The 14,903-nt window shown below is 45.5% G+C and overlaps 1 protein-coding gene across 2 annotated transcripts in view; it reads right to left on the minus strand.

Annotated features, from left to right (window-relative positions):
* The window catches only part of LOC126161756 (annulin), a 474,725-nt gene that overhangs the window by 62,952 nt on the left and 396,870 nt on the right, over window positions 1-14,903 (minus strand). For both annotated transcript variants that reach the window (XM_049917807.1, XM_049917806.1), the window contains exon 2: window positions 6,372-6,602. In XM_049917807.1, coding sequence (XP_049773764.1) covers window positions 6,372-6,602 — 231 coding nt within the window. The remainder of the gene's footprint in view (window positions 1-6,371; window positions 6,603-14,903) is intronic.

Consider the following 14,903-nt stretch of genomic DNA (forward strand, 5'->3'; position numbering starts at 1 on the left):
TTTTTACCCTCTGCAGTTCCCTTTAGTACCATAGAGGTTATTCTCTGATGCTTTAACACATATCCTGTCATGCAGTCCATTCTTCTTGTCAATGTTTTCCACATATTCCCTTCCTCACCGATTCTGCGCAGACCCTACTCATTCCTTATCTTACCAGTCTACTTGATTCGCTTCGATTCTCCTCTGTTCTGGTTTTCCCACAACCCATGATTCACTGATACAATGCTGTGCTCCAAACGTACATTCTCAGAGATTTCTGCCTCATATTAAAGCCAATGTTTGATGCCAGCAGACTTCTCTTGGCCAGGAACGCCCTCTTAGCCTGTGCTAGTCTGCTTTTTATGTCCTCCTTGCTTCGTCCGTCATGGGTTATTTTGCTACCAAGATAGCAGAATACGTTAACTTGGCCTAATTCGTGATCACCAATTCTGACATTCTGCTTCCCGTTGTTCTCATTTCTGCTACTTCTCATTACTTTCGTATTTCTTCGATTTACTCACAATCCATATTCTGTACCCATTTGAATGTTCATTGCTTTTAACAGATCCTGTAATTCTTCCTCTCATTCACTGAGGATAGCAATGTCACCAGCGAATCGTATCATCGATACCATTTCACCCTGAATTTTAATCCCACACTTCAACTTCCCTTTTATTCCGTCTTGCTTCTTCGATGTATAGATGGTCCTTGTACATATCGTGCATTGCCAGTCTCTCCGAATAGCGTACTCCTATTTTTCTCAGAATTTCGAACGTCTTGCACCATTTTACATTGTCGAACGCTTTCTGTAGGTCGATGAATCCTCTAAGAGTATACTGATTTTTCTTCAATCTTGTTTCCATTATCAAGCGCAACGTGAGAACTACCTCTTTGGTGCCTTTACTTTACGTATGGGTGGGGAAAGTAAAAGTTTTAGTGGAGATGAAGAAGGTTCGTATAAAGGAGAGAGGTTCAAACGGATGTAGGCTGTGGTAATTAGACGGAGAGGAAAATGCTTGCACAGGGCAGGCTAGCGCGGAAAGTTGCGTCAAAGCAGTCTTATGACTGAAGATCACAACAGCAATCAGTCAGTGGTACAATCTCCAGTGACAGTGCGTAATTTTTTCCTGTCTACGAACTGTGTCCCCTGCACTGGTGGGAGCTGTGCAACTGCTTGCCCTTTAACAGGATGTGCCGCAGCCGCCATACGGGATGGAGGCAAGCGGGAGGGGCGACACACGACATGCCGATGACTACGGCGGCGGCCATATGGGGATGCAGGCCACGGTAACTGTCTGCTCACGACCTGGTATGCCGTTGCCGTGGAAGTTGCGAGTCCCGTCTGTAACAAGTCCCTAACGGGAGACTGGCCGGACGAGACGACGACTCAATCAGCGCAGTCGTGCTTCCGGCAGAGCGGCCTGTGCGAGCAGACGACGCGCTGCCCTTGCATAGCTCGTACTTCTACATAAACCACACAGCCGCAAGTCAGTGCTGCAAGTGCAGTCGTCGGTATTCGCACCAAACGAGTTTAAATTTCACCATTTTATCTGTAGTCAAGGGCGTCTTCTGCTGTGTCAGCGCCCCTTAAAATGGATTTGATTAACTTCTGATAACTCATACTTGATTTTTTTCTACAGCAGTGGTGATTTCGGTGTACACTAGCAGCAAAAAGGAATGTTGAAATATGGATACAAACTTTTAGATGTAGATAAGACTGCAAGAAGATTCAAAATATTTTCGTCCACCCAAGATAGCTTCTTGCTGGCCGCAAAATGAGCGGCTGCCGCATGGAGATTATGGAGGAAACTTCGAAATACGTTGCGGATGGCCAAAAGAAACGGTATTTTGTTTGTAAGAAAATACGTAAAAGCGGTATAATTATTAAACTACAGACTTCCTGGGTTCTACTGAAGACTCTTTAAGAATATTATCGACCAAAATTTTGAAAGTTCACTTTCTGACTCCTGGTTGTGTGATTTCATCTTTTTTATTGTTTTAAAATGCTGTAGAAAATTAAAGACATTTGGGACTGACTTGGCAAAAGGCGCCTCTGTTCATTTATGTCGTACTTACATTTATCTTCAAACTGATTTGAGAATATGTGGCTCGTCGTAGTTCGAAAGAATCTGTTCCGTTTCATATTTTCTCCCATTTCTATGCTAGCACCTGTCACTTCTATTCGTGCAGTTGAACGCTAAACACACTTAAGCCATTTTAAATTTACATTTCGCTAAACAAATTGCAAAAAAATATTATACTATTCGCGAAATAAAGCAGTTCACTTTCCACACAGACTAACGATAGACTGGCTCCTCTCAGTATTCTGACCGAGATCAATATGGCGGCCGAGTTCACTTTCATAACCGCAAGGAGCGCTGTAGGTCGTAAATTTAAACTTTTTGCTTGGACCTCTTATCAGCTTACATCACTGAAAGGTATTGCTAAACTATGTGGTGCCTCTGCATAGTTTCGGCTGGTAAGAACATTCTCCCAGAAAAGCGAGAGTCCAGGTTCGTGCCTTACCTTTTTAACGGTTGGGCTATATCCGATTTCTCTGTTCAGCCTAAAATACTAATTCGGAACAAAAGGCGATACACAGGGTGATTCCGTGGCGATGTCATAAACTTTCAGGTGTGATGGAGAAGAATAGATGTACCAATTTAAGACAACCTAGTCGAAATTCATGAGTGAAAACCGTTCTGATACCTTTGGCAGTAGAATATGTGTACAGCTGCTGTTCTTGCTAAGACTGCAGGGAAGGCAATCTCGAGGCGCACTGGCTATTCGTCAACACATGTGGTTTCAACGTGATGGAACTCTGCCTCACTTTGGACTGAGGGTTCGTTAACACCTGGATCAGACATTACGTGAAAAGTGGAGAGACAGAGCAGGCCCTGTTTCGTCGCCAAAACGTTCACCTGGTTTCACCTCACTTAATTTCTTCTTGTGCGGCGATGTGAAAAGTCGTGTGTCGAGACTGAAGAGAATCTCCTGGTAAGAATTCGCCCTGCCTGCAACACTGACAGCGGAGATACTAGAACGACTACGATAGAATTGCGACGATGCCATGGCTGAATTGACGCTGGGGGATACCATTTCGAACAACTGTTGGAAATGTACCAGCTCATGTAACTTGTGTCGGCTAATGGTACCCATTATTACTGTACCGTAGACTTAGGATTTTCGGTCCCTCTGACATCAAGTTACCTGCGCCATTACTAATCCATCAACAGGGCAAATTATCTGAGGATATTGTGGAGTATTCAGCGGAAATTCTGTATGTCATGATCAGGATTCGAAAGTTGAGGCCCTTAGTTCGAGCTCTGCGCAAGGCTGAGGTGGAACTTGAGCAGATTTTCGCTAATATCTTTCGACTCTGTCGTTTCCCGGCTAGCGTATCTTACCTCAAATTGATGCATTTACACTTCTCCATCATCCCTGACAGTTTGTGACATCACCACGGAATCACCCTGTATAATAAATGGATACTTTGCTGAATGATAAAGAAAGTGGAACAAGAGGGTAAGTTCCTTTTATTAATGTGTTATAAAAAAGATATATTGCGTGTTAAAATGTTTGGAATTACTAGCTGGCAAAGAACATCTGAGGCGTCTCACACTATCGAAGCATCGAATAGTAGGTGTGAAGGAGGCCATGAACAAAAAGAAATGCCGGGCAATTCTCAGTCTCTTAGTGAATATGGAATGCGGACGTCTAGCATGAATTATAGCCGTAGAGGTATAGGAAGAGGAGCCACCGAGTCGGACGCAGTCACAGCAGTAGGGACTCAGATAACGAAAAGGGATGAATAAATCTCTGAAAATGAGATGAGAAGTATAATATGACCTCAGCTTATTCGTCGGCAATGCATCGTAGACGTATTTCCCATTTCAGAGGAGGATAGGTGAGTTTAAATTGAGATGCTGTACAATTAAGTGCCTTAAACTGTTTTACACAAGTTGGACAAAATGGAGCCTTATAAACAGAATCAGCGACATCAGAGACGAGAATTGGTTGTACTGTTGTAGGACTGCATAGAAAGATTCCTCAGTAGTAGGAAATGCTGCATTTTACTGGTGCTGTTAGTGATGCCATTTTCTAGTCTGCAAAACTACTTATCTTCTGTGTCTTGAGGCAATGGTGACGTTTAATCTCGAATCTGCTGTTTCCGATCCACAGCGCATTGCTTGATGGTTAGGAAACGTTGTCGGCGGCTACATATGAATAACGTTGCAAATGTTGGTAAGATTGCAACTTCCTAACACATTAAAACTATCTAAAAACCAGACCTGGATCTGTAATTTTTGTGCGTAACGCTCTGCTAAGTCGGTCATTGAACGCATTTCACGAGCCAATAAATGCTTCAGCACGGCGGTACCGGTCTCCTGACCAAGGTTTTCCCAATTATATGCGTTTGGGAGCGCCGAACCAGAGAGATATGTTGAACAACAGCGAGAAGGGTGCGCAGAAGCATTAGAGTGGTACTGTTATGCTACAGCTTAGCCTGGAGTGTAAGAATAGCTCAGCTGCTTGTTTTTCCAGCGGAAGGTAGAGGTCCGGGTTGGAGCTTCGGTCTGGCACACAGTATTAATCCGTCCGTAGGTTTTATCACAATGTACACTCGGCAGCAGAGCCGAAGTTTGATTTTGGAATGCCAGGACTAGCGTTCTGTTCTTATTATCGCTCGTTTTTTCTGGCTGCCCTACCGTCAGAAAGTCACGATCTTACACAGCAGTGCTCACTTTGTTTAAACGCAAAGATCAGCGTCGTCGGCTGTGGAGCAGCAATGAACAGGCGACGACACGAACTGTCAAGTTACAACACGTGGTTACACGCTGAAATGGATGTGTTTGGGGCCAAGAAGGGTTGGAGATGAGTTGAATGCCTGACTATCGAAGTTCAGTATTCTGTCTTCTTAGTAGTGAAATTTTTACTGGCGACAACGTATCGGTCTGTGGCGATTGTTATCGGCTGTATCGGTTATCTTAATCAAGAAAGTCGCTCAGGTATCCCGAGCAGCAAGACATATCTGGATCACAACGTCTCCACACAGTTCGTAAAGAACTAATTTCTGAGGAATATTGTGTTGCAAATTAGCCGTGTCACAAAATCCTTTTGTATTGTCCATTACTTGAGACCTACACACTTGTTTCATTTACGAACGTGTTCTTGGCCTGCATAATTATCCTTTACGCGTTAGAAGTCTTAGACCACCTTGTGTAAGTTTTGACAATTTTTCTCTAAGCATTAACATGAACTCTGCCTACATATTCCAAACACCTCATATAAAATTTCCTTCTTCCCACTAAGAGAGATACGAATGAATAAGAGAGACGACGTAATTTTTCTCATTTTATTGGCGGAATCCACTTCTTATTGTGTGTTCATAACAATTTAAAACTGTACGTCCTGCAGAAACTCGAATCCGGATTAGTTCTATCCATTGCAGCTGCTCTTTTCATCAAGCCATTCAAGTTCACCTGAAAGTGCGACTCAAAGACTTGTAACCATGTCCTATCCGTTTTATGTCCTCAGCGGCTCTCCTGTGAGTCCGTGGACGTAATTCCCCATTGCCGTGTATGTGGGAGTTAAATTCCGTTACACAGCCCCCAACTATAATCGAGTTGAAATTTATTAATTATTTATTAGCATGTACATTGAACTGCCAGCGGGTGTACTCTGTCTAAAGTAAAAAGACTTCGTCTCAGTTACAAGGACGATACTGTGGAGGAATCAAACTTCTGCTTCCTTTCTACCTGGCATCTAGTCTCACTGAATTGTAAAGGAGTACTTAAGGAGCTTAAAATGGATGGAGGAGCAAACGGAAAGTTAAATCCGTAGCTGGGTATCCGAGACACACCTGAATGACTCAGGGAGGTAAGTTCTGAAAGTCAGAGACAAGGATTCAGTGCGGAGTTTAACTCGTTCACGTCGACATTTTTTTCCATCGGGCACCGTGTACTACCGGTGGCTCACGTTAGACTCTACCAATTATGCTACCAGCAATACAACAACGTATGATATATTACCTATAAGCCAGGCGCAATGAAAAGCTCTGAATACAATTTTGTGTAACCCTTCGATGAGAGAGCTTTCTGAGCAAATGAGATATCACGTAAATTTCGATTAGTTTGGCTTGAAATTATTTTATGTGATCCCTCGCATTAAAATTAAAAGGTCAATAGATTAAAATAGTAGACTAGGATGTTTCAATACGACCGCCACCCAGTGTCGAGATACAGGAAAAGCAGCCTCGCCAAATGAAAGAAAGGATGAATACGCGCATCGCCCCCTAGTGAGAAACACAATTGGCAGCGCCGGCGTGAACATGTTAGAGTACCGAATTTGTGAACAGGTTATGATGAAGCAGGATGGTATGTGCAACTGACCTTCGACAGTGAAGACGAAGGAGATGGCGTCGATGTCCGGGTTGTAGGGGCGGCTGAGCGTGACGCTGACTGCGAAGGGCTGGCCGCGGCGCACGACCAGCCGCGGCTCCTTCTCGCGGTCCATCAGCTCGTACTGGCGCGTGCGGTGGGCGTCGCCATTCTCCGCCAGCAGCACGTCCACCTCCTTCACGGACACCACCTCCGGAGCCACGCCCGCGTCTGGCACATCACCTGCAACACAGTATAATAACCAGTTTCAGTTTCTGCGGACAGTGGAACCTGCAAACAACACCAAAAGTCCCTAAGGTTTCACTAAGTGAAATAGTGCCATATGTGTGAACTGATAAGCCAAAACATTATGACTGCCCACTCCGATGTTGGGTGTCGCCTAATGGCGTTGCGGGAACTTACGCGGTAACAACAGTATGTAAGTGGAGCAGACAAATGGGAGACTGAGATAAGTGACTTTGACAAGGGCCAAATTATTATTGCGTAGACCCCGTGAACGAGTATCTCGAAAACGGCGAAGTTGGTCGAATGTCTACTTGCTACTCTCGTGACCATCGACAGAAAGAGGTAGAGTGACTATGAACCTACCACTAGGCGCTAAATGGTTGGACGTACGCGACTCTTCAGAGAACGTGGGGTTCGGAGGCTTGTCTGCTCTCTAAAGTAGGGTAGATCGTGATCTGTGACACCTCTGCCGAAATAACACAGTACTAGTGCACGCACAGGTGTGTCGAAGTAAGCCGTTCATCGTACGTTGTTGAACATGGAGCTTCGCAGCAGACCAACCCTACGTGTTCACATGTTGAACCAACGACATTGTCAGTTACGACTGCAGCGGGCGCGAGGCCATTGGGGTTCAACCGTCGACCAATGGAAACGTGTCGGGCCTCAGGTGAATCACATTTTTGCTACGCTAGGTAGCTGGTCGTCCCCACAAACGCCGTCATCGCTGTGAGCGGCGGCTTGAGACGTGAAGCGCACCACGGAGGCAGGTTGGTGGGAGCAGTATTATGCTATGGAAGACATTCTCCTGCGCTTGCATGGGACCTGTGATAGTAATCGAAGACTCGCTGCGAACCACCTACCAGCCTGATATCTTCCTCGACGGTAATGTCATCTTTGAGCAGTATGATTGTCCGTGTCCCGGAATCAGAACCGTGCTACAGTGGTTTGAGGAGCATTATAATGAACTCACGCTGATGTTTCAGCGACCAAATTCGCCTGATGTAGATCCTATCTGGGTCGCTATCGGGCGCCATCACCATATAAGCAAATCAGTGGCCCTTTATTTACGCGATTTCTATGACCTATGCGTAGACATCTAATGACACATACTTACCTACCAACAAACTGTCGGATTCCTAACATGGAGAATCAGTTACGTAGCTTCGTTCCAGAGACGGACAAACAAACTATTAAGCAGGTGGCCATATTTTTTTGATTCAAATGGCTCTGAGCACTATGGGACTTAACTTCTAAGGTCATCAGTACCCTAGAACTTAGAACTACTTAAACGTAAATAACCTAAGGACATCACACACATCCATGCCCGAGGCAGGAATCGAACCTGCGACCGTAGCGGTCGCGCGTTTCCAGACTGTAGCGCCTAGAGCCGCTAGGCCACCCTGGCCGGCCCATAATTTTTTGGATCGTAAGCGTATCTCTATAACTGGTCGGCGTTTCAGCTCCGATGGATCACGCAATGTCATCCTCTCTAATTGCATCATTCGGGTGCAGTATGGCGGGTGTGGCGTGAGTTCAATACCTTCCCGGCGCTTGTCAGCGACACACACTTCGGAGCCGCTGCTTATCACCCAAGTAGTTCCTGAGCTGGCTTCACGAAGAAGAGTGCACGCCGTTCCAAGTCTCCCCCTACGGAAAAATCAGTGCCTGTACCGGGAGTTGAATCCGATTCTTCCGCAAGGCAATCGTACCAGCTGACAAATCAGCCACTCAGGACTTGGGCGGAGATACCTATCTAATGAAGATTCATGAACTTGACGGCCTGCCTCAGGAGCCGTAGTTGTGCGAAAACTTGCAGAAGATTGTATATAAATTTCCTGATTATGTTGTTGTATTACTAGCCTGGGAGGCAGAAGTAATTGGATCATTTTGTAGGGACAGAGACTGGAGTAACACTATTCTAAATATGTTATCCAAAAATTAACTTGGGGAGTTAACCAGAGTCAGACTCTTGAGGGTAACTTATTAGGTCTCCTATTTACAACAGCATTGACTTCATCGATGCAGTAGCTACATCGGTAAGCGAGATCGGTAACGCGCCTTTACTGTGGTGTTTGTTTCTATGGCAGACCGTTCGAATCCTGGTAGTCGAAAAAATTATCACCACCAGTATTTGGCTGGCGGCAACGGCCTTGCCACAGTGGTAACACCAGTTCCCGTCAGACCACCGACGTTAAGCGCTTCCTGTTTGGTTAAATGGTTCAAATGGCTCTGAACACTATGGGACTTAGCTTCTGAGGTCATCAGTCCTCTAGAACTTAGAACTACTTAAACCTAACTAACCTAAGGACATCACACACAACCATGCCCGAGGCAGGATTCGAACCTGCGACCGTAGCGGTCGCGCGGTTCCAGACTGTAGCGCCTAGAACCGCTCGGCCACCCTGGCCGGCTCATGTTTAGCTAGAACTTGGATGTGTGACCATCTAGGTCCACCGTGTCCAGCTTGCAAGTTGGGTATACTCAACCCTTGTGAGGCCAATTGAGGAGATATTTGATTGAGAAGTAGCGGTTCCGGTCACGAAAACGGACAACAGCCAGTAGAGCGGCGTGCTGACGACAGGCATTCAGTGACGTCTATCAACTGAAGATGACAAGGCAGTCGGTCGGTACCTCTGGAACTTCCGAGGCCTGTTCGGACGAAGTTTTTTTTTAGTATTTGGCTGGCAAGATTGCTAACGTGGTTGCGTTACGTTCTTTATCCCCGGACTTTGCACCAATGTCTTTATTAAATTCGAAACCTCTCCTCATGGAGTGAGTACATGTAACACCCTTGCTGATGATCTGTCCGACTGATGGGGATGTTAAGTTTGGCGGCCCGCTCGTGCTGTTCGAGAGGAGAGGGCTATGTGCCGGCACTGAGTTTCATCCCCTCCCTTATCGTCATAAGACACAAATATGACAGAAAACTATCAATTACATCCATTACACTCATCTAAACTCAACTGATACGGTTCAGACACAACTCTTGTACACATTGAGGTACGAGGCTCACTGGGAGAGGCCACAGTCTTTCCGAATAGGCGGCTGAACTAGAGCCTCTATGTCCCCCAACCAACAATCACATACGACTCTTGCTTTTCTTTTCTTTGACTCGGTTCAGCAGTGAATCATCGATCATAAGAACGTCATAGGATTGCTGGCTACACGTGTCAGAAGGAATGTCAAGAAAGATAGGAAGATTTTCTGCTAAGCAAGTCCGTTAAGAAACAGCCTTCTGATTACCTGAGCAATCAATTTCAAACATTTACGTGAAAGTTTCATAAAGTTAGAGACTTGAGAGCTTATACGGAGACCGGCAAATAGTTGTTCTTCCCACATTTCGTGACTGGAACAGGAAACAAAGTGTTAGTGATTTATGGAGCACCAGCCACACACCACACACCGTCAGACGCCTCGCGGAGAATATACGTATGTAGACGTAGAACATGTACCAACACAGTTTAAGTGTCAACAAGAATGCCTCGGCGTTAACAACCTTTCTGAAATAAATCAGCCAAACAGCATTTTGCTGTAGATATACTCCGATAAAGAACTACACCACCACACTGAAGCGTGAAAAAAGATGTTGGGGTCAAGACATCAAGCCGGCCGCTGTGGCTGAGTGGTTCTACGCGCTTCAGTCTGGAACCGCGCGACCGCTACGGTCGCAGTTCGAATCCTGCCTCGGGCATGGATGTGTGTGATGTCCTTAGGTTAGTTAGGTTTAAGTAGTTCTAAGTTCTAGAAGACTGATGACCTCAGAAGTTAAGCCTCATTGTGCTCAGAGCCACTTGAACCATTTGAGCCAAGACATCAACGACCTACGTGAGTACATCGATTTGGGTAAAACCGAGGCATCGACGTAGGAGTTGGTACAAGCTGAATTCGTGTTAGAGTTGGAGAAAAAAGGGTTATAACGTAAGGCAGCAACAATTTTTTTGAACTAGTAATGTGGTCACTTGTACATGCGTCATTGTTTTTCGTAGGTAAACCTCTAACAGGAAGGGAACTGCTGATAAAAGACATGCAGCAGTTTTCTCGAGTACAGCACAGTGCTGGAGTTCTGGACACTCAGCCAGACAGTACTCGCCCTGTCTCTTCCGTTTCCAAAGTAGTCTCAGGAACGCTGTAACGGCATGAGGGCATGTATTTAACCACCATGATCATATGATATGAATTCTGTAGGATAATTCTAAAGTGCTGTAGAGAATGATGTTCACTACGTGAAGTCTGGTCCAACCAGTTTCCGTGAGATGTAGCTGACAGTTGAGCAGTTATAGACGCCCAACGTCCCCGGTATATTGCGAAGAACGGCATATGACGAGTTGTCGCCATAATACGAGTAATCTCGGGTACTCTTCGCTGCCGTGCAGGTTTGTCTACTTCAGTCCTTTGTCAGCGCAATGATGTTAATACCGAAAACAAAAGGTGCGAAAGAAATGTAATCATTTACCCACACAAATGTAATAAAAACTCTTCAATGAGTCTCTTTTTGTTAGGACCTTCCGGCGTTATGACTGGTACTTTCACTTATGACCTGATGCGTCAGCCCAGTTTCCTGCCGCTGAGTCACAACGCCAGTGCATAGACGAAACCTGCCGAACATAGGCTCCACTGTTATTACCTCGGCGTGCGTCGCCCTTGACATTTATTCAGAGTGGACGGACGCCCGCTTAACCGGATTTGGTAGTGAAGTATGCTGATCCACCTCATCGCTGTCTGGCAGCGTTTCCGCCGCTTACGTAACGATAACATTTCGCAACCGGCCTGGATAGCTCCTTTCTTTTTTTGGTTTGGTCCAGGTACGGTGCATTTGAGTCGCACGCGACCTCCAGGCTACGAACGCAACTGAAGGCGCCAGAGGCAACAGCAGACATCAGACCAACTTTTTGTTCGAAGGAAGGACGGAAGATTAGGGTTTAAAATCCCGTCGACGATGAGATCATTAGGAACGGAACACAAGCTCAGATTGGAAAAGGATTAGGAGGGAAATTGTCTATGCCCTTTCGAAGGAACCATCCCAGCATTCCAGCATTCGTTGTGCACCGATTCTAGCTTTAGGGGGAGACTGGGGTGGGGGTGGGAAGGTGGGGAAGCAAGGTGGAGGCGACAGGAAAGGCATCCGGGAATCCTTACTTCTCCCGCTGTCAAATCCAAATTAACATGCCGACCCTGTACAGAGAATGGATAAAGGTCAGGGACAAGATGTCGAAATAAAGGTCTTCGCAAGAAAATTAGTTTCTCTAAGAAATCAAAATAATGTTATGTCCCTGAGGAAAAGAAGGTTAGCTTGCACAGTCGTAGAGTCAAGAGTATAAAAGTGGAAGAACAATCGGGTTTTATTGCCCCATAGGGAATGAGACGTATGTCTCTATATCAACACCCCTTTAGATTCAGTGTAGCCACTCATATAGTTTTCACTCATGTGACAGCTTAGCTCCGCCTCCTCTGGTGTGAAATGAAAATTTGTTCTTGTTATCGGCCTTGCTGATACTTTGAACACACTTCGGAGATAGTGTGTCACCTTTAAACTGTATGTTGGAGTTGGTTAGCGCAAAGAGTTAATGCTCCCCATTAGGAAGAGCATTACAGGCAAACATTAGGAAGAGCACTAAGGGCAAACATAGCGATCCATTTGTGAATCACCTAAATCTGCTTCTGTAAACGATACCATAAAAACAGCAGACGTTCAGTTATAAAAACATTCATCGTTAAAAGAGTCGACTGCTTTCATAAGATCATCACAAAACTACAAAGCCAGCCAACGTACTAGCGACTCAACACCTGCATACAAAGGGAAAGAACAATACAGCCAAAGGCAAATCATAAAGGTATTATTGTTGTACACAGTGTACATGAATGAAGCATTTGTTAACGCCGGAAGGTCCATGAAGCTGTTCACCGATGGCGCAGTTGTATATAGCGAACTTGCAACGCCAAAAAATTGTAGCGAAACGCAGAAATACCTACAGAAGATAGATGCTTCGTGCAGAGTTTGGCAGTAGACAACCAGCATAAACAAATGTAACTTACTGTGCAGAAATAGCTGGAAAGAGGCTTATTGTAATATTACGCGATTGCTGAATAGTGCGTGCTGAGTGATTTAAAGTTGAACGACCACATAAAACAAATGATAGGAAAGACAGATGTTACACTGTGACTGATAAGAAGAATTCTCAGAGAGTGTAGTCCATCCATGAGGTAGGATGGACTTGAGTTTGCTCGTCACTATGGCAGATAGGACTAGTAGAAGAAATAGAGGATATCCGAACAAAAGCAGCACGTTTCGTCATATGCTTATTTCTTAGGGGCGAAAGCGTCATGAAGGCGCTCTCCAGCTCTAATGGTAATGCCTCAACAAAGGAGCATCATTATACGCGGGATGGACAAAAACATGGAAACACCAAAAACAGAACACATTACCACGTCCAACATCGTGTGGGAAACCAGTGGGCATTCAAAAAGCTCCCAATGGTCTCGGAATGGACAGATATAGGGTCTGTATTTTCAAGGAAATCCTACCCTATATCATTCTTCCAGCGAAACAGTGGGGAGATCAGGCAATGATGAAGGAGGTGGATACCGATCTCGCACCGTTCTCTCCAAAGTATATCACAAAGGCTCAGTTGTGGTGGCTGTGGTGGACATGGAAAACGCGACGATTCTCGTGCTCAAAAATCCAGTGCTGGACTATGTGAGTTGTGTGAAGACTAGCGTGATCACCGTTGAGCTGTGCGGTCTGGGAAGCCTTGCCACGGTTCGCGCAGCTCCCCCCGTCGGAGATTCGAGTTCTCCCTCGGGCATGGATGTGTGTGTTGTCCTTATCATAAGCCTAGGGACCGATGGCCTCAGCAGCTTGGTCCCATAGAAACGTACAAAAAAAAAAAATCATCGTGGACCACGGCATCATCATTGGGTAAGATATGTATTATGAAGTGGTAATGATCAGCCAAAATGGTCACATAATCCTTGGCAGTAATGCGGCGTTACAGAATAACCAAGGGATCTATGGAATACCGTGATATGGCTGCCCAAATTATCACGGAACGCCTGCCATGTTTCACTCTTGGCAGAAAGCAGTGTGCATCGTAGACGGGACGGTGTTGGCCAGACATAAACTCGGCCAGAAGCCGGAAATGGTGTGAGACAAGACTCATCCGACCAACTGATTTTCTTCCATTTCCACCTACTCCAGTGTTTACGGCTTCGGCACTGCATTTTCCTATTACAGGCATTTGCATCACTGGTGAGTGGATCCAGCTCGCCCTGCCATCCCTTCTGCGGAGCTCCCTTCGTATTGTTTAGTTGTTGACAGGATTCGCGAGCGCAACTTTCAGTTCTGCAGTGACTTTTGCAGCTGTCGTCACCTTTATTTTTTCTCATAACCCTCTTCTATGATTGTCTGTCACTATCACTCAACATAAACTTTCGTCCACGTTGTGACTTATCCGATGATGTCTTTCAGCTTTTTCTGCATGTAGTATAAACTTTCGATTCGGTGCCTCTTGAAACACCAAACACTTCTCCTAGCTTGGTTACGGAAGCATCCGTCATACTAGCACCAATAATTTTCCCTCGTTCGAATTGACTGAGCCCCGACATAACGCTTTTACAACTACTCGGAACACTGTTCTGACCTCGACTGGCATTTGCAACGCTTTGATGATATTGCAAGAGTGCCGTTCGCGGTCAGATATTGAGCGGTTTCAATTAAAAATGGCTCAAATGGCTCTGAGCACTATGGGACTTAACTTCTAAGGTCATCAGTCCCCTAGAACTTAGAACTACTTAAACCTAACTAACCTAACGACCCTTGGCAGGATTAGAACCTGCGACCGTAGCGGTCGCGCGGTTCCAGACAGTAGCGCCTAGAACCGCTCGGCCACCCCGGCCGGCGGTTCCAATTCAAGTGCAGCTATTCATAGAGGCCCAATGTGGGCTGTAAGTATCCTACGGCAGCGAAATTTGGTAGATATTCTAATGCATTAATGCGCAACAGATTTCCACTGTAAAAAATTTAGTTCCGATTTTGGCCACCAGTTGCAAATCTGGCGATGTAAATGCAAGGAAGACGTATGCAATTGTTTCTATATACAACAGATTAGGAACGGGACATGGGCAGAAAAGGTCAAATAAGTACGTAATTAGAAGAGTCAATCAGTATACTGCTTCCTCCTGCGTATATCTCGCGGAAAGGTAGAGTTAAAATTACAGAGATTCGAGCTCACAGGGAGCCCCTACCGACAATCGTTTTTCCGGCGCACCACTCGCGACTGGAACAAGAAAGGCTCAGTGGTA

Source organism: Schistocerca cancellata, chromosome 2 (genome assembly GCF_023864275.1).
Source record: "Schistocerca cancellata isolate TAMUIC-IGC-003103 chromosome 2, iqSchCanc2.1, whole genome shotgun sequence".
NCBI classification, from domain to species: domain Eukaryota; kingdom Metazoa; phylum Arthropoda; class Insecta; order Orthoptera; family Acrididae; genus Schistocerca; species Schistocerca cancellata.